The sequence below is a fragment of the Telmatherina bonti genome (genome assembly GCF_933228915.1).
Source record: "Telmatherina bonti genome assembly, chromosome: 4".
NCBI classification, from domain to species: Eukaryota; Metazoa; Chordata; class Actinopteri; order Atheriniformes; family Telmatherinidae; genus Telmatherina; species Telmatherina bonti.
The window spans coordinates 8,404,773-8,425,703 of NC_136622.1; the positions used below are offsets into that span (position 1 = coordinate 8,404,773).

Genomic DNA, 20,931 nt, shown 5'->3' on the forward strand with positions numbered 1-20,931 from the left:
TTCCACCTCATCATGATGAGAATCTCCCGTTCCACCTCATCATGATGAAAATTTCCCGTTCCACCACATCACCATGAGCATCTCCCGTTCCACCTCATCACCATGAGAATCTCCCGTTCCACCTCATCACCATGAGAATCTCCCGTTCCACCTCATCACCATGAGAATCTCCCGTTCCACCACATCATGATGAGAATCTCCCGTTCCACCTCATCACCATGAGAATCTCTCGTTCCACCTCATCACCATGAGAATCTCCCGTTCCACCTCATCATGATGAGAATCTCCCGTTCCACCACATCATGATGAGAATCTCCTGTTCCGCCTCATCACCATGAGAATCTCCCGTTCCACCTCATCACCATGAGAATCTCCCGTTCCACCACATCATGATGAGAATCTCCCGTTCCACCTCATCATGATGAGAATCTCCCGTTCCACCACATCACCATGAGAATCTCCCGTTCCACCTCATCACCATGAGAATCTCCCGTTCCACCTCATCACCATGAGAATCTCCCGTTCCACCTCATCACCATGAGAATCTCCCGTTCCACCTCATCACCATGAGAATCTCCCGTTCCACCACATCATGATGAGAATCTCCCGTTCCACCTCATCACCATGAGAATCTCCCGTTCCACCTCATCATGATGAGAATCTCCCGTTCCACCTCATCACCATGAGAATCTCCCGTTCCACCACATCATGATGAGAATCTCCCGTTCCACCTCATCACCATGAGAATCTCCCGTTCCACCACATCAGGATGAGAATCTCCTGTTCCGCCTCATCACCATGAGAATCTCCCGTTCCACCTCATCACCATGAGAATCTCCCGTTCCACCACATCATGATGAGAATCTCCCGTTCCACCTCATCATGATGAGAATCTCCCGTTCCACCACATCACCATGAGAATCTCCCGTTCCACCTCATCACCATGAGAATCTCCCGTTCCACCTCATCACCATGAGAATCTCCCGTTCCACCTCATCACCATGAGAATCTCCCGTTCCACCTCATCACCATGAGAATCTCCCGTTCCACCTCATCACCATGAGAATCTCCCGTTCCACCTCATCACCATGAGAATCTCCCGTTCCACCACATCATGATGAGAATCTCCCGTTCCACCTCATCACCATGAGAATCTCCTGTTCCACCTCATCACCATGAGAATCTCCCGTTCCACCACATCATGATGAGAATCTCCCGTTCCACCACATCATGATGAGAATCTCCTGTCCCACCTCATCCCAAAGCTGCTCTGCTGGACTGAGATCTGGTGACTGTGGAGGCCGTTGGAGGACAGTGAACTCATCGTCATGGTGGAGATGATGTGAGCTTTGTGACATGGTGCATCATCCTGCTGGAAGTTTCCATCAGAAGATGCTACACTGTGCTCATTAAAGGGATGGACATGGTCAGCAGCAGGACTCAGGTAGGCTGTGGAGGTTAAACCATGTCACTTTGGTACTAAGGGGACCAAAATGGGACAAGAAAATCTCCCCCACCATTCCACCAGCAGCAGCCTGAAGCGTTGATCCTGACAGCAGGATGGATCCATGTTGTCATGATGTTTCCAGCAGATTCTGATCCTACCATGTGAATGTGGAGCTGAACTGGAGACTCATCAGACCAGCAACGTTTCTCCATCTTCTATTGTCCAGTTCTGGTGAGTCTGTGTGAATTGTAGCCTCAGTTTCCTGTTCTTACTGACAGGAGGGAACCCGCTGTGGTCTTCTGTTGCTGGAGACCATCTGCTTCCAGGCTGGACGGGTTGTATGTTCAGAGATGATGTTTTGCAGATCTTGGTATTAACATGGCTGAAATGTTGTTGATTAAAAAAGCAAACAGAGCACCACATTTGCTCTGGTTTAAAGTTTGAGCTGTCAGTCACTCATGGTGGTCTACTTAGAAACTGGTTCATGCATTTGAAGTCCCCAAGCTCAACCCAGCAGATGGAGAGATGTCTGTAACTCATCATAGAAGCTGTTGGAAAACTCAGCAGGTCTCTGATGGCCGAAGCTGGCCTCCCATCACACACTTTATTTATATTTCATCCAGCACACTGAGGTTGGTTCAGCTGACCCAGGACCAGTCAGAACAACCTGCTTCACAGTGAAATTTAAACAAAATAAACTCAAAACTATATAAAATAATCTTTATATTTGTGCTAATTGACCAACATTGTTTTATTAAAACACCAAAAGAGATCTTTAAATTTGAAATGTAAACAAAGTAAATGTGAGGTAAGTAAGTTCCAGAACTGCGTCACAAAACCATCCCAGTCCCACTGATTTTTCACCAGTTCAACGAAGATATGAAGTTCTCCATCCATCTGTCAATCATCCATCATCCATCTTTCTATCATTCATCCATCCGTCAATCATCCATCCATCCATCCATCTATCCCTCCCTCCCTCCATTCATCTTTCTAGCATCCATCCATCCATCCATCTATCCCTCCCTCCCTCCATTCATCTTTCTAGCATCCATCCATCCATCCATCTATCCATCTGTCAATCTATCATTCATCCATCCATCCATCCATCCATCTATCCATCTATCTATCATTCATGATCCATCCATCTTTTTATCATCCATCCATCCATCCATTAAACTATTCATCCACCATCCATCCATCTGTCAATCTATCATTCATCATCCATCCAACCATCCATCCATCCATCCATCCATTTATCCATCTATCCATCCCTCCCTCGCTCTCTCCATCCATTCATCTTTCTATCATCCATTCATTCATCTGTCTATCATCCATCCATCCATCCACCATCTATGCATCTGTCTATTATTCATGATTCATCCATCCATCTTTCTATCATCTATCCATCTATTTATCTGTCATCATCCATCCATCCATCCATCCATCCATCAATCCCCGCTCCCTCCCTCCCTCCTTCCATCCATCCATCCATCTTTCTATCATCCATCCATCATTCATGATCCATCCATCCATCCATCCATCCATCCATCCATCCATCATTCATGATCCATCCATCCATCCATCCATCCATCCATCATTCATGATCCATCCATCAATCCCCGCTCCCTCCCTCCTTCCATCCATCCATCCATCTTTCTATCATCCATCCATCCATTCATCCATCCATCATTCATGATCCATCCATCCATCTCTTGTCTGAACTCAGGTAAGGAAGGCAAAAGGTTTAGGAGGAAGGACCAGACTCTACTTCACCCTGGAATATCCTGAAGCATTCCCAGGCCAGAAAGGATAAATCATCCTCCGGCATCCCAGTTGGATGTGGATAAAAACCTCTGGGGGGAGGAAACCAGGTCAGGAGGCGCCCTGATCAGACTCCTGGAGCACCTCTGCTGACTCCTTTACACAGTAGCAATACAGTTAAACATATACAAGATTAAGAAGAATCAGGCCATTTAATGTAAAACTGATGAAGCTGAGGATGTAAATAAACATTTTCCAGTTGAAGAAAAAGACAGAACTTCCTTTTTCACTTCAAATGTTTGATGTATCAGGTTGTTATGAAAAAGCATCAAATGAACAGATCATAAAGTGAAGTAAATCCAACCTCTGATGAAAAAGCCAAACTTCCTTTTCAGACCTGGAAAAGATCAGGTGGTTCTTAACCTTCTAAAGCCAGAGGTCAACCTGGGGGATGGTGTGAACCAACAGTGCCATTCTGTGCCAAACTGGGACTTTGGAGATCTCTTTCAAACATCCTAAACTTGACTTTATCAGTGTTGGCCTTTGCAGAGATAATGTTCTCATATTAAAGCTCTTTTTTTCCTCATTCTGATCTAAACAAGCTCAGAGCTTCCAAACACATATCCACATTCATCCTTAAAGCAGTTGTTTTAAAGAGACATTTTGTAACATTTCCTGTTGTTCACGGGCCAAAATCCATGTCTGCCTTTATATATGTATATATAAATATATATTATTATAAATATATGTTATTATTGGTGTATTATCACCTCTGCTAAAGCATCAACTGCGTCGACTTGCTGAAGTGAGGTTGAGGCTTTTTATTCACTGCAGCTAGCGTTGTTGTAAAAGGCGTTGGAAACATTCGTTTGAATGAGATACACAATGTAAACATTAGGTGGGAGTAATTCTTGTCCCTTTAAGGCGAGCAGAAACCTTTTCCTGTATTTGTGCAACGTGGCATCTTCCTTCATTCTTCACCAGTAACACAAATACTGGTGTTTACACATCTTAATCTCACATCTTTCCAATCATCCCAGAAGTATTTACAGAGATATATAGACTTTCCATTTTAACAAAAGGCTCGAAGGGTTAATTTTGTCCTGATATGTAAAACCTTCAACCGAAAGACGGAGGTTTAGAAAATATCTTAACATGTGCTGCAGGTTCAGGCTGGGCCAATCTGGTTCCTACCAACACTGGTTCTGTTTAAACTACACCTGAAAAACCTTGAAGTTTACCTTTTTAACACTGAAACAACATGAAAAAGTCTCAACTGTGAAGAAAAGAACGATAGACAGAGCACAAATCAACCTTTACGCCTACAGCCGCCATGTCCACTCGCTTTTTACACCCATCATATCCAACAGCAGAGCTGGTTCAAGTCCCTGCTGTGCCAACAGGAGTGAACCTCTCTGGCCCTCAAACAAGGCCCTGAACCCCTCCAAATGCTGCACTGGTGCCAGAATATGGCTGCCGTCTGCTCCTAGCAAATCTAAGCTCAAATGGGGAGGACTAATTTCAGTTTGTGTGTGTGTGATATGTATGTTAGACAGATATACTGGTGTACACCCCTCTACAGAGATAGTTTCTAGCATGCTGGATGTTGCAGGAAGAAACACCTGCATCATCTTCTGGAAGGGAAGTGGCTCCAAAGAGCCTGAAGGAAGCTTCTGCAGCAGCTGGCAGAGGAACTCCAAGCAGAGTTCATGAAGGGAAACAGTCAGCAGGGCATGTACATGCATCACAGCAGATGGAACAAGGAGCACCGCAGAGCAATCTAAAGGTGCAGCAGATTCCTTCGAGGAGAAGGCATCCAGAAAAAACCCCTGCAGTGCTGCAAAGCCGTATGCAGGAGTTGCATCAGGAGAGGAGACGTGAACTGAGCTGCCTGTGACTCCTTCATGCAGCGCTGCATCTGCTTCAGCCTCATCGTAAAGAGTCACAGATATACGTGGCTTCTCATTGCTTTTTATCATGCTGTCTGTGTGTAGGCCTGTCACAGTAACTCATTTTGCCATGCGATTAATTGACTTATTGCTTATTGCGACAGGCCTGTCTTTGTGTTCTCCAAACCTGCTCATTTCGCTTCAGTATGATTACTTTAACAAATGAGGTCGATGAGTTTGCCTTGAAGGTTGTTCTGTGAAACTTTATTCCACTTTAAATGATATTATCACAGCTAAGTTTGTGTCATTTTGGATTAATTGGTAAAAATGACCACCGGTGGGTATCGGTGTTTGGTCGCCATAACATAAACGACTACATCACATTGGTGATAAAGACGAAACTTTGTCATGAACACACTCATCCTTACCTCTGAACTTCTTTGGAGGATTCTCCAAATCTCCGGCGGCTGGTTCCACAACACATCGGTCGTCCACCAACCTGCAGACAGGAAACATAACGTGTGTCAATAAGCCGACATATGAAGCAGGTTTTAGATACTTCCTGCTCCAACACCATCACGGAGCATGTCAGGACCCGAATGCAGGACTGAGAGGCAGGAAGCAGGCGGTTGCAGGGACACGGCCTTAAACTGGGGAAACGGCACAATGATCTGGCCAACGGGAACTGGAACAACTACAAGCGAGCAAATTAAAGCCGGTTTGCTAATGAACGTAAAGCAGAAAGCAAGTAAAACATGCAGGGGAGCAGACCGTGAGGACCAGAGTCTGAGATCCCTGACCAACGGTCATGAACGTGGTGTATCATCAGCCCAGATACAACCAGAGAAAGTTTGTTTTCTGGTAAATCCAACAGGCAGGAGGCAGAATCTTTATATTTATAGTTTAGGAACGCCTCGATGTCCCTCCTGAAGAGCCGAACTGGATGATGAGGGAGGGGGAGGTTTGGAGGATCTCCGTCCGTTGCAGTTCGGTTCCTAGTAAGGTCAGTATATTCTTCCTTGTTAATTTGTGAAATTAGCCAACCGGCTCCGACATGGGCGTAACAGTTCTCGTACTTCAGAGGTCGGCAACTAAATTTGGTGCCAAATTTGAAAAAAAAAAAAAAAAAAAATTAATTCAAATTTTTATCAGGTAAAATCCTGTTTCTTCCAACTAAACAAAACTTTCTTATATCTGTACTGTTAAATCTTGTAGGATAACACAATTTAATGAAGTTTTTTCTTTAACCCTCTGATCCATGAATTATAAAAAAGCAGCCACTTTTTTCACATGCATTATTTTACTTCTACAGACATTTTTCTTTGTTTATAATGTTTTACATTTTATTTAGTTTATCCATTCTTCAGAAAAAATAATAAAAAATATTTGGTCATATTTATATAATAGAAATATTCTATAAAAGTTGACTAGCATAATTTTGTTGTGCTGTTTATCCCTGAGGTAAAGTTGGTAATTACATGTATGTGTATATATGACATTTTTTACTATTTTTGTTTATCTGTCAGTAGGTCGCAGTATGTTGGGTGGCTCTCCTAATGTCCACTGAACTGCAAATTTACCATCCTCACGTATGAATATGCCAGAAAACAGGCTTTAAACAGGCGTCCACTGTAGTGGACACGATGCTTTAAAGGGTTAAAATCAACTGAATTTGCAGCATAACAGCCTGTTATTACTGTGTTACTGCTTTGGATGCTCACCGCGTTACCAAACAACAACCTGCTGATAACAAGGCTGCTGTCTTCAGTCACTCACACACACTCCGTCAAAACAGTTAAATAATTACTGTGTGTGAAACACACAGCTGTGTGTGTGTCGCCACCGCCATGCATGATTGTGTACGCTTATTACTGGAGGATTCTACTAGGGGGCGCACTCGAGCGTCTCAGAGCAGATAGAGATGCTGAGTTTGGGTGTAAACAAAACAATAAACATGGAGATAACAGAGGAGTTTTCCACGAGCTGAACGATGAATCGTTTTGCAAATGGCAAAGAAGCGCCGTTAATTCACATGGACACGCGCCGACTGGAAGGACGAAGAGGAAACTTTAAATCCTTTGTTAGAAAGCAGGTTGAATTTACGTGGTGATCCTCCATCTCATGTACAAATAGATTTCTGGGTGAACTCTGAGAGGAAGCTGCCATTTAAAATGTTAATCTGCAAAACAAATCGCAACATTGGTCAGAAACGTTGCATTTAGATGGTTTTTCCCACATCGTTCAGACATGCACGCTGGCACCGGCTTCATTTCTGGTGACCTGCGGACCAATCGTCTCATCAGCACCGTCCACACCCAGTTCTTCCATCATCTTCCTCCATGCATGAACCTGAGTATTCCAGACTAGCTTCTGCTTGTGTCAACTTCTGCCATAATCCTGATCTCTCTCCAGCTGTGTGTCGCTGCACAGCAACATTAAAGATGCAGGTCGTTTCAGCAGATGTGATCTTAAAACTTGCCATCATTTCTCTGACCTTCTGTCCACTCTAAACCACTACTGATCACTTACAAATGAATAAATAGCTTTCATTTCTCAGGATGTGCACAAACAGCACCTAGAGCCAATTTAAAATGCATGCATCGGCTATTTTAACACATATATGTGGTAATTAGGGACAGAAAATGAATGGATAGACTTTGAATACATAAACAAACAGAAAGTTCCAGTAAAAGCTGCATTTGTGCAGGTGAATCGAGTTGGAGCAGGAACTGTGTGACAGTTTACAGTTCAGCTCTTCTCTAAAAGACGTGAAGTTAAAGTGAAACTGATGGTTTGGAAACGAACCAGCTGGGTGTGAAGAGTTCTTAGTAACGTGTTAAAACACAACTGTAGAGTAGCTTGATCGGAGGACAGGAAGCGACGATCTGAAGCCTCGAGATGAAGACTGTGGGAAGTGTTTTTTTTTCTATTTTTAGACCCTCTATAAAGATGGTTTGAAGATTCAGACAGAAAGTGCGAGCAGCCGGTCCGCAGGGCTGGCTGCACATACTGAGAGGTGACATTCAAACCTTTGTTACCACGCTAGAGTTTAATATCTACAAAATGTTTATTTTTATATTTTACAAATGTCCAAATAACAAAAGGTAACAGAGCTCCAAGCCAAAGTATGTGTGACAGGGGTCAAATACATGGCTTTTATGTGGAATTGTTTTATTGCATGTGTTTTTAATAGATTGCTGTGCTGCTACTAACCCCCCCCTGGAGGCCCGACAACCTCAATGGTCATTGTTAAAGGTGAACACCTGTGAGTGTCCTGCAGTAGACAATTTAAAGTGAAGCGACGGGTGTGACACAAAAAAGAGAAGGAAGAGAAGGATAAGAGGAAGAAACACAGCTAGAGAGATAAGAAAATGCTCCTGAAGAATGGACGACTGCTTAGGAGGGAGTATTTGGGGTGGAGGCTTGGCGGTCTGAGGGCCTGAAGTGCAGCAGCCAGTCTGGACCCTAAGGCGCAGCTTCTCAATCCTGGGCCTCCAGTTGTTCCTGGCCAAGGACCAAGTGTGAGTGTATAGCCAAGTTTAGGATCCAGAAGGAGAGGCTGGCTGCAGAGCCAGGCAGGAACAGGGCCAGGAACTCCCCCTTTGGAATTGTGGACTTTTGTGTTTGCTCCCCTCTGCAGGTCATGGGACGTGGTGCTGCAGGACGGTAGGCTGTGTGAATGGACACGTTGCCGCAGTGAGGAGGCACAGTGGACTCTGCTCCCTCTGATTTTAAAAGGACCCTTGTGGCTCGGAGAACAGTTGGCTTTACCCGTTTTTGTTTTATTTATTTATTTTATGTTTTAACATGTCCCGGCCACCTTACATATGAATGTCCTAAATGCCCCCAAAAACTATCGCTGTTGCTTCCCAAAACTTTTCCAGTCACATTTGAATTTTTTCTCAAAAAGTCTCAAGTTTGGTTAGAAAGTCGCAGCATTGGAGATTTCTGATGGTGATTATGTTGACAATGTGTTTTCCCGTCACGCGCCTCCTATCGAAGGCTAATCTGGCATCCATCTTGCATCATACCTGACCTGTTAGCTCTCCAGCCAGCAAACGATGATCTTACGATGACTCTTGTTTTGTCTCTTTCTTTTTAAATCTACTTGTGTTTCTTTGTTTAATTAGTGACGTTGTGTGTACAAAGCAGCCAGTTCCTTATTACACCGTGAACCGAAACATCACGTCGCGTCCCGGATGTAAAAGTTGTATAGTGTTTGTTTCTCAACCTCGGGAAGCTGCTGGGCAGCAGCGGCTCGAGAAATACACGTGATAGATGTCACTGTATCATCAAACAAGTCCAGGACGGGGAGTTTTTAGGGTTAGAAAGTTACATAATGCATCTCTAAATACTGTACAATTCATCCTCATCATTTTCAGGTTTTTACAGCCTGATCTTCAGTTGTGTCCCCCCAACACCCCTTTGTTTGCATGACCACTTATCAATATCAGCAATCCAGGTGGGATAGACTCAGTGAAGGCAGTGTAAGCGTATCTGTGTTTGAACACAAAAACTGACTCATATTTAAAAGGTCAATAATAATAACTAGACGATTAATACAAGTTGTTTTATAACTTTATATATCCTCAGTTCCAAAAAGCTGGGATGCTCCGCGAACATTTAACACACAGTTAAAGATTTCTGAATCTCATCCATCCATATTTTATTCCCAGTAGAACATAAACACCATTTCAGGTGTTAAAACTGAGACGTTTATCATTTCATGCATAAAATGAGTTCGTTATAAATCTGATGGCAGAAACACATCCACCAAGATGGATGTCATTTAATCTGCAGCGTTGTTTTGTCTGTCTCCGTCTGTCTGTCTGTCTGTTAGTTACATAACTCAAAAGATTATGGACAGATTCTGATGGCATTTCCAGGAAAGCTCCGAAATGGAATAAGGAACAAGTTATTAGATTTAGGGGGAACACTGCCTGGATTCAGGAGTTTATTACCTGATTCTTTACAAGTAAAGTATTTTGACAGAGGTCTGGGATTTCTGAGTGCTTAACAAGCAGAAATCCAAGTCAGTAACATGACAAGATATAAAAGGAGCATTTCAAAGAAGCAGAGTCTCTCAAATGGAAAAATGGACAGTCTGAGACAAACTGGGTCTAAAAATATCAACATAAGGTTTTCCCACCATTTACAGTGTAATATGAATTCAAGTACTACTTCACAACACAGAGCACTTCACAGACACATAAGTTCAAACCAATTAATAAAAAACAGCCTCGTTAAGGAAAACCAACCGATTCAGTCCCTCGTCCTGAGCCTGAACAAAGCAATAGTAGATTCAGAGAATCAGGAGGAATCTCTGTGTGCACGGGTCATCAGGCAGCACATTAAACCCAGACATGATTCTCTACTGGAAGCCAGTGAATGGACTGAGGAAGACTCAAGAAACCAGTCAGAACCCAGTTCAGGCTGAAATCCACACATGCAGGTTAAAGCTCCATCATATGTGAAGAGGATCCAGAAACACGCCGTCTTCTCTGGACCAAAGCTCATCTAAAATGTTCTGAGTGGAAACCTGGATGAAGATGTGGAATAGTTAGTGGACAGCATGGACGGCGTGTCCTGCAGACTAAAGAGGAGAGGGAGCATCCAGCTTGTTATCAGCCTGCATCTCTGATGGGATGGGGTTGCATTAGTGCCGATGGCGTGGGCAGCTTCCACATCTGGGAAGCTCCATCAATGCTGGAACATCTGCTCCCATCCAGACAACGTCTCTTTCAGGGAAGACCTTGCAGGTTCCACCATGCTGGACCACATCCTGCATCATCACAGCAGCATGGTGGAACAGGAGAACTGGTCTGCTGCAGTCCAGACTTTTCACCAGTACAAAACATCTGGAGCATCATGGAAGCAGAAATCTAGTAATTAGCTGGAATCCTGCATCAGACTGTTATCAGGGACTTTTACGATCTAATTTTTTATTTTGTTCAAGTTAAATTTGAACTTGATATCCATCCTGCCTGTTAACTTCCAGTTAAAAGCAGTTTCTTCATTCCTGAAGATTAAAAGTGGAAGAAGAAGCTGACGCACTCATTTCTCTGCTCTGAGGACACGGTTTATCTTCCTAAGTTGGGGTTTAGAAAGTTTTATTTTCTGGACATGTTTAGGTCAGAAACATGAGACGAGTTTAACAGTAACGAGACAAACTTCCCTTTCTAACCAAATAAAGTGTGATTTCTCTGCCGCGGGCATTTCTTTGACTATTTAAGGACCCCTGACAAGTCAGAGCACGGCTCCAAGTGTGTGTAGTCATCAGAGTAAATCCATAGCTATGGCTGTTTAGGAAATACAGGAAGCGTCGACAGACACACACAGCAGTGTTTCTGTCACATTAAACTGACTCATGTTTCCAGGAGATCTACCTTCAACAGGTACGCCTACATTTTCCCCTGGAACCAAGCCTTTAATCTGAAGCGTAATGATCCACCCCACATGGACTCAATTTGCTTAGGTGTGTTCCTACCCAAATGTCTGATAACCACACAGAACAACAAGCTGCCGTCAGGATTATCCCTCCATCCGAGGGGATTTAAGCATCTTTACACACTTATACACTACAGGGTCTGAACTTCTGAACAAAAGCAAAAGCCCATAATGGAATTAAACATAGTTCACTGAGCTGCTGTAAAGTTTCTCCCTTTGCGTGAGTGCAATCACAAGGCTCATTACCTCAGTCATATTTTTGCATTGTGGTTCAATCCTGAGCCGCAGCCTGCAAACAAATCAGACTCAGGAAAATCTCCAACAGCCACAAACTCCCAGATGATCAGTCAAATGCCCTTTTATGAGCTCCATTCAAATGAACACAGAAGGGCTGGTAATACAGCAGGACGATGTGGAGGTTTCACAAACTGGCCGACGCAAGTAGGATTAACTGAATATATGAAAAAATTGCCAGAAATGGAGTTGGTGAGGTTGACTGAGCAATCATCAGCTCCACCTGTTCAACTTCCTGCTAATGCTAATCAACGAGCCAATCACATGCTAGCAATCACAAGGCATTTAATCGTGAAGACATGATGAAAATGACCTACGGAAGATCAGAAAATGGTCTAAAATAAAGAAAATATCCAGCCAGCAGCAGCTGTCTGGATCTAAGTGTCTTGTTGATGTCAGAGGTCAGAGGAGAATGGTCAGACTGGTTGGAGAGGATGGTCAGACAACAGGAAGTCCAGTAAGCACTGCTTCCCACCAAGATCTTAAGAACATCATCTCTGAACATACAACATGTCCAGCCTGGAAGCAGATGGTCTCCAGCAGCAGAAGACCACAGCGGGTTCCCTCCTGTCAGGAAGAACAGGAAACTGAGGCTACCATACAGTCAATCATCCATTCCTACGCTCACAGCCCCTCTCTCAGCTCCACCTCTTCGCCCATTTTTGTATTTTCCGGACGAGACGACATGTATGCCTCTGCCAAGATGGTGATGGTAGGACCCGCCCACCGAACTTCAATTCAGCTTTCAGAAACCTATGGCTATCTTTTTTATACAGTCTATGGTTCAGACGCAACATGATGGCAACTGTTAGATGTTTTTTTGCTGTGTTTTTTTTTTCATTCAGAATTACTTATTTAAAATGAAATAATTTCCTCTGTCATCTGCAGCGACATCTTTTCTACTTAATGACTTTATTGATGACAGCTTCACTGAGTTACTGGACATCTTCAGTCCCTTTTTGATCACACGCAATGCCCAAGTCATAGCCAAAGACAAAGTCCCGCAGGAAGTGTAACTCTCGTTTGCAGGGCATCTCTAATTGATTTTCCGCTACAGTCCCACAGACCTCGCTGCTACATGAGCATGACGGTCCCACCATGAAAGAAACATGTGATTATAAGTTCCTCACGCTGCAATTACCAGCACAGCTCGTTGCATGGTTGTTAAGAGTGGCTGACGATTACTTGATTTCACAACTAATTACGATATTAAATGACACAATTTATTAATCGTAAAGATCCTCTAACATTACGATTCTATGTGTGATCACATAGAATCGTGATCACTAATTGTGAAAACAAAGTTACACAACATCTATGGGTTATCACTTGTGTTGCTTTATTTTGTGCTTTCATGGTAAAGTACGGCAGCGGAAAAGGGATTTTCTCCAAACTAACGGACTAAATAATCCTGGTCAGATTTCTTTGCTTTAAGAAAAACTTAAGCAAGGTGTCATTGTGGAGGACGACTCATCAGCTTGAAAACCTGTACATGAAAAAATATCCTACATGTTTCACCACCAGCAGGATAAACCAGCAGCTTTGTAGCACAAAGTCAATGCAAATGCTCAGTGACTTGGGAAAAGGATGCTAATATTTAACTAACATAACATTAGAATTAAATGTTTTTGTCTTACTTGTAATCCTATAACTGTGTACAGCTCTGTTTGGAGTTAAAGCAACTTGACAAGTTAACTGAATATTACACCATACAGATTATAAAAACATGACAAAAAGTCTTCCGTTTTTTTATGATCAGAGACATGAACAACTCTGGAGAGGTAAATCCATTTAATCCCAGCTATGTGGTGTAGTTTTTCCTATTTCCACTGTTTCAGTGTTATTTTTGTGTCAAACAGCAGCTATTCTGCTCAAAGACAGCTAGAAGTTAAAGCCAGCTAAATGTTTGTCCTGGATTTCTACATTTCTACTCAGGTTATTTAATGTAATTTCAAGCTAGCTCACTAGCTAGCTAGAAACATTAGCTAGCTAGCTAGCTAGCCAACGTAGGAGAAGAAAACCATTTCTGTTTTCTCCTGTGGTCCAAGTGAATTTATTTAGATACAGTTACCAATGACAGTCTGTAATAATCTCAAATGTCTCTGCTTTCTTTGAGACCACTATACGGCCCTTGTAATTGTGAATATACACTTCAGTTATTTTAGGGATGTCATTTTTGGGTCATAAAACATAAACTTCATAAAGGTTAAATGTCATTTACGTTTGTCTGTTAATTGTAGGTTAAAGATTTCTGTGAGGCAAGTTGGATTTTAATGTTTGGGCATGCAGGTTTGCATTTTTTCAGTAATTTGTGCAACATTTTAGTACTTTTCCTCTTTATTTTAAATTACTCTTGATGGTATATTTAAGTAACTTGTGAAAAGATGTTTTAGTTGCAATGTGCAATGGTATGGAAAGAAGCAAGAAAAGGTTCCCTTTCTGGAACATGGCTTAGATGACAAATAATTAACTTTTGACTTTCACATTAAACTGATGTTACAAGAAGGGAGTATCGCTGGAAAGACATCTGGAAATGAAGTTTTCTGGCTTTTGCAAGTGAGTTAAAAGTATTTCTAAAATAAAAAAAAGTTAAAAGTATTTTTCATTCATTCATTTCTGACATTTTTATTTTGCTGGTTGTAAAAGTTTATATAACGTATATAAATGTTTATATAATGTTTACATAATTTATAAATGTATAAATGTTAGAATGTTTATATAATTTAGATAAAGTTTATATAATGTAATCAACTTGTCTCTTTTTTTCCAGTGCATGACTGAAAGATACAGAAGATCATTCCTGCCAGCAGCCATCAGCCTCCGGAACAAGACATCCCCAAATTAATTATTATATACTACAATATTGAATTTCCCTTTGGGGATTAATAAAGTATTTTTCATTTCATTTAATTTTCTTTTAAACAGATTCTCAGCATCTTTAGCCGCTGCAATCAGCTGAATCCTTTGAGATATTACACTCTGTAATGCTCCACTACATAGTCTCCAAGCTTTACGCCAGGTTTGAGGACCAGCTCCCACACAGGAGATGTTCCAGTCCTGAACAAGCCTTTACTAATGTAATGCTAAAATATAATAGAGTTAGCTAATGACGCTTGCCGGCAATTTCCTTTAATTGAGTAATTGAATTATACCAAGCTTTATAGAATGCTAGTAATGCATTTTAGTAATATGGACGTCTTGGTCCTTTAAACAGCTGAAGAGAAAATACGTTGTAGTGTGTTTGTGGAGGAAAGTGCATTCATAAAGTCCTATAATAAAATAATGTCCCTAAATACTTACAAATAATCAAATAAAATCTGCCGGCAGTTATATTGTTGTTATTCTTGTTTAAACAAAGAAAACTGTGTAATGGTAATTAAATATTAATAATGCCAAACTAAAACAACTTATTACAACAATATGATGACATATTTTCAAGTTTATTAATGAGTGGAAAAGTTTTACTTGATAGGTATGGGAGTCAAGTCAAAACAGGCTAACTGGTTCTGTTTCTTTTCATTTCTGAGGTTTTTTGCCCCTTGGGAGCACTTTCACTTCAACAAACAGCAATCAGTCCTTTTGTCTGCCTGCCAGGTGTCTCCAGGTGTCTGTTAGTACAGTGTTCGACTGATTCATATCTATTCACATGTGTCAAACTCTCAGAAATAACTTTGTTCAACATCATTAACCCATAAAACTCCAAACCATGTTTGCTACTTTTGGTCTGCTTGCTTTTTCCAAAATATAAAAACACATTAACAAATTCAACCATCTCATCCCAGCCAACATTCAGACATCATTCTTGAGGAATGTGTCAAATGAATGTATCAATCGATATAGCACACTAAACTTTAACCAAAACAAGAGAATTTAAATTACTAACAGAACTTTGTAGAAGTAACACAAATCAACAGTAATCAAGCCTTTTCTTATCTACAGATAATTTTCTCACATCTCATTGTTTAAGAGAGAAAAAACTTGCATTGAAACAACAACACAACAGAAACTATTTACATATTTACACATTTTCCTCCAGATGTTTTTATTTGCTATTTACACTTACTCAGTATATCTAAATTAAGGTTAAAGACCCACCTGTTTTCAGCTCCATTCCAGTAGTTTTTATTCAAAGTTATTTTGAGTTTATTTTAATTCCAAATCTGCATGGTCCTTTACTTAATGTTATTTCTTTCTCCTTGCTTTCTTGTTTTTCATTTTAAATTATGCTTCTTATTTTCTAATATTTTACTGTCTCTGTAAAGCACTTTGAATCACTTTGTTGCTGAATTGTGCCATATAAATAAACTTGCCTTGCCTTATTTATGCTATTTACCTACTATCCTCACAAACTCATCTCTCTAACCCAGCTGCTGTTTGTCCCACGATGCATCACAGACATCTTCCTGCCTTTATTCCAGCCAGAGAATCATTATTCTTGCTCCTTTTCAGACACACATAAAACTTTCTGCTCACTTGTTGATCTTTAGCTGCTCTTGAACGGACTTCACTGTCAATTTAAGCTCTCTGATTGGTAGAAAAGTTGACAGGAAGTGACTTTATAATCATTTCCAGGTTAAAACAGAGGTCTCTTAGCAACGTATTAGTGATGGTGAATTTTTTATGATGAAACTATGATAAATAATGATGTCATCATGGATAAATGTGGATTTACCATATAGGGTCTCTTAATAAGTACCATGTCATACCACACGTTTGTGGGCATGGTGTTTGCGTAGCTATATGTATAATATATACTATTAAGGGTCGCAGGAAAGCCGGGGCCAATCCCAGCAATCGTCACCCTGGACAGGTCGCCATTCCACCAGAGAGAAAAACAAACATTCCTGCTCACAATAATTTTTAGGGATCATTTAAAATGATCAATTATCCTAATATGCATGTCTTCGGAGGGTGCGAGGAAGCCAAAGTACACGAAGAGAATTATATCCTCTTCCCGTTGTAACACGAGTTCTGCTTGTCTTACACAATGTTATCTCTGCATGACAACAACAGCATCGCGATGTCACATGACGACACACTGAGTTGCCAACGGATAAGTAAATGATTGATAGGCTACATTAGTAAGAGAAGTATTTATTATTTAAATTAGTAATTATTTAACCGCTATGTCTTACAAGGCCGAGTGAAAGGCTGATGAAACAGCAGCCTTATTATCAGCAGGTCACTGTTTCATAACAGTCACAGTGTGCAGACAAAGCAGTAACACAGTAAAAACAGTCTGTTACGCTGCCAATTCAATTGATTTTACATAAATAACTATTAAATTATGTCTTTGTACATGACACAATAGTCTAGTCTAGAACATTTTTATTTAGCAGGATAAAACAGATGTAATTTTGCCTGCCAGTCAGCTGGTCAGAAAGAATTCAGAGAAAATATTGATGCTGAAAGTGAAAACGTTTGGTGAGCTTGAGGAGTTTTAAGGGTTAATCTGCATGAAAACACAACAAATGCCAAGAACATGATACAAAACCTTCCAAAAAGTGAGCAGAATTGTTAGACAAATATTACTAATCAAATGAAATATCATTTGCCAACTTAAATTGCACAAATGTTCAGTTTCATTTATTTATTTTTGTATTTATTTCAGATTTTTTCAGTCTCCGTCGTCCATACGGGGTCAACTCTGAGGCAACAAAACTGCTGTTGAGGTTTTATTAACACAGAGGGTGGTGGAAAATGTTTGAGCTGTCCCTTTTATAGGAAAAAAAATCAAGTCAAATATCATAAATGTGGATTAAATTTATATAGCTGCCATTTTATTTCAAGCTGAAGTCTTCTCAACAATGTTTTAATGACAATAAAGATAAAGACGAGGCAAAGTCCAAAGCAGATTACACCAGTGTTTCCCACAGAGCAGGTGCCCCACTGGCGCTGGTGAGGGAATCGAGTCTCGTGATGTGGTGGTGGTCGATGGAGTACACATACTGTGTGCAGTAGGTGGTGTTCAAACACATTTTCTAAGCTGCCATATTTAATATACACCTGCATGCTTATCTATTGTCTGCCAGATTTGCCTGCTGAACTACAAAAAGCTAAAGAATTTAAAATGATTCAAGGTTCTTTAACCCTTCAAGGTCCTGGTCTAACATCTGGTAGTGGTAAGTTTTCAGTGAATTTGATGAATTTCTTTAAAAATTTGTGGAAATAAACCTGCCTGAGCATCTCTACCAACTGGTTTGGGTGTGTAAAACTCAAACTAAGTTTTTGTTATAACACTGCTGTTTCACATTTCAACCATTTCACTGATGTTACATTATTATTAATTTCTTTTTTATAACATCTCAAACATTTGATTAAAAAAAAAAAAAAAAAAACATTTATTCTGTTTCTTCTTGTCCAGAACAAATGGTAAAACAGGGAGAAACATTTTTTTCTGGTCTTTGTTAGTTTGAAAGTTAAGAGAGGTAAAGTAAGTTCTTTAAGAGAAAACAACTAAACTTTGACATGACAGGACAGGCCAAGTTTCCTGTTGAGATTTACTAAAAAAAAAAAAACACAACTAAAGCTTGAGGTTTTTACCACAGATACTGAATTCAACACGAGCTTCAACCAATATCAGCCTTTTGGTAAAATAAACACAATATTGTAACAACAGTCAGCTACATTTCAGGCTGACACCTACTCAAGCTACATTCCAGTACTTATCCGGATTAAAGCAGCAACCATTCAGACGAAAAATAATAATAACAAATAATAACAAAAGCTCTCTTTAAACTCAGCTTTGTGAATAATGTTTGCATGAACTGTCTGTAACAGGTAGGTTACCAGTTACCTCCCTGTTACAGGTAACCTACCTGTTACAGTGGGAATATGACACAATTATGCCAAAATGGCCTCATATAAACATCGGGACAGCTAGACTCAGCTGTTACATCACGTTGCATTTCAAATCAATGATAAAATTAATTGTGAATTAGTTTTTCAAAAATAACCAAACGGCTGTGATTACAAAAATCAATAAAACACTGGAAACAGTTTTTACATGTCTTGACGAAAACCGTTTCATTCAGTGGAGACACTAAATATTCTGAAAGTTCTCAGATAACGTGTTGCCGTTAATAAAACCTACATACAATACTGGATCCATTGTAACCCTACAACCGTACGGCAGTAATACGGAAAGGTTTTGTTGTGGTCTGGCCTCTTGTTTCCATCGTTACAGAGTTTTGGGTTGATAAAAATTTTGACAGCATCCTACAGAATGAAATTTTCTTGGAACACAAGGCGAGTCATGTCCATGTATACTGGAATGGGAATCTTTGCTTGACGGGGACCTCTTCTACATCATCTTGCACTTGCGCATTCAGACCTTGTATAACATGCAAAAATCACAACAATGGTAGACTTCAGTGTCATGTTTGCAAAACTGGATGATTTTAATCGATCTGGTTAGGGCTGGAAAATATGACGATATATATCATTTGGATGATAGAAAATGTCTATTGTTTCATATGAGGCTGTATTATTTACGCCACGATAAGGTGCTTTACTGCAGTATTTTACGTCAAGGATATGGTTTACGGCATGCATGCTGCAAGAAATAAACAAACATGGAGGAAGACCGTAGCAGACGTGTTTCAGAGCAGACACAACATTACCCGAATTTATATTGTTATGTATTTTTATTATGGGGATATAAAATGAGCTTTATCGGGATATGAGATTTTGTTCATATCACCCGGCCCTAGATCTGTTGAAGTAAAAATTGGAAGCCATTAGCAAAGACGTATAAGTAGCAGATAGCGCGCAACACTGTTGTGTTTGTTAAGATGCAGTGCACACCTGGCTGTGTTGTTAAAGTTTTACTTCCCCTTGGAGGTTTGGTATGTGCACTTCAAGTAAGAAGCACGCAGAACAACCGTGGTTTTTAGCCGGTTAACAACGTGACTCAGCTTTAGCCTGCTTACCTCCGTTAGCTGGTTAGCGCCTGTTATTTCCAGGTTAGCTTGGTTAGCTCTTAGCTACAGAAAGCTTGGAGTTCGCTCGATGTCAATCATCCACCATGACACTCACAGCCCCCCTCTCAGCTCCACCTCTTTGCCCATTTTTGTATTTTCCGAGTGAGACGACACTCATGCCCCTGCCAAGATGGCGATGGTAGGAACCGCCCACCGAGCTTCAATTCAGCTCTTCAGAAACCTACGGGTGACGTCACAGAGGCTCCGCCCATCTTTCTATATACAGTCTCTGGATAGACATGAAGTTTACATGATGGACTTGAACTTCAAGTGGTGGACGCAAAGTTCCTGCGATGGACATGAAGTCCCCCGTTCGGGGGAGGGGCAAGGTCTGTGGCACTTGGAGTTCATTCTGTGGCGCTGCGCCACACATTAGTCTATGTGTGGGACACCCTGTACAACTTTGTCTAAGGCCCACACAGATTTAAATTTAACACGATACACAACATATTTCATGCGTTTCAGCACTGATCCTGAGATCATCTGTTTGTTCTGCTTGTTGTGAAAATGACAACAAATCTTTGTAGGAAGTAAAACCATGAGGAGTTCTACGTTGGACAAATAGAAATGAGTAATGTTCGTACACTTGCCGCAGAATTTGACTGTATGAAAACAAGCAGGTTTTTCCATTTCACAGATACTCCCTATTCAAATATCTCCCTGAAAACAAAAGTTAACAAACACCACACTCACAGAAGAGAAAACAAAGATCTGAAGTCAGAGAAGCAGACAGGAGCTGAAGCTGTGCGGTGCAGAGGGATTTATCACAAACGCTGAGGAAATGAGGACAAGACCAAAGCTGAACTCAACTTCACTTTTTACTGATTTTTCTGTCTTATCTGACACACAGGAGAAAGTGCAGCACTTTATAATCTGAGATTTTATAACATGGATAATCAACCAGAATAACAGTGATCATTTAACATTTTAACCAAGCGGCAACATCCGGCAGCATTTTGGACAACTTGCAAACATTTCAGCGAGGTTTTGCCAGGACAAGTGTATAGTACCATGGTCGGAATGAACTGGAAGTCAGCATGAAAACTGAATCCCAGTTCAGGCCAAGCAGCAACATCCGACCGTTTAAAGTGAAGCCTATGCAGACGTG

General features: G+C 40.9%; 1 protein-coding gene across 1 annotated transcript in view; it reads right to left on the reverse strand.

The window, feature by feature from the left end:
- itpr3 (inositol 1,4,5-trisphosphate receptor, type 3) overlaps positions 1-20,931 on the reverse strand; it is a gene marked incomplete at its 5' end in the record, with an annotated part of 114,363 nt that overhangs the window by 72,377 nt on the left and 21,055 nt on the right. The window contains one exon of the mRNA XM_079239155.1: positions 5,529-5,599. Coding sequence (XP_079095281.1) covers positions 5,529-5,599 — 71 coding nt within the window. The remainder of the gene's footprint in view (positions 1-5,528; positions 5,600-20,931) is intronic.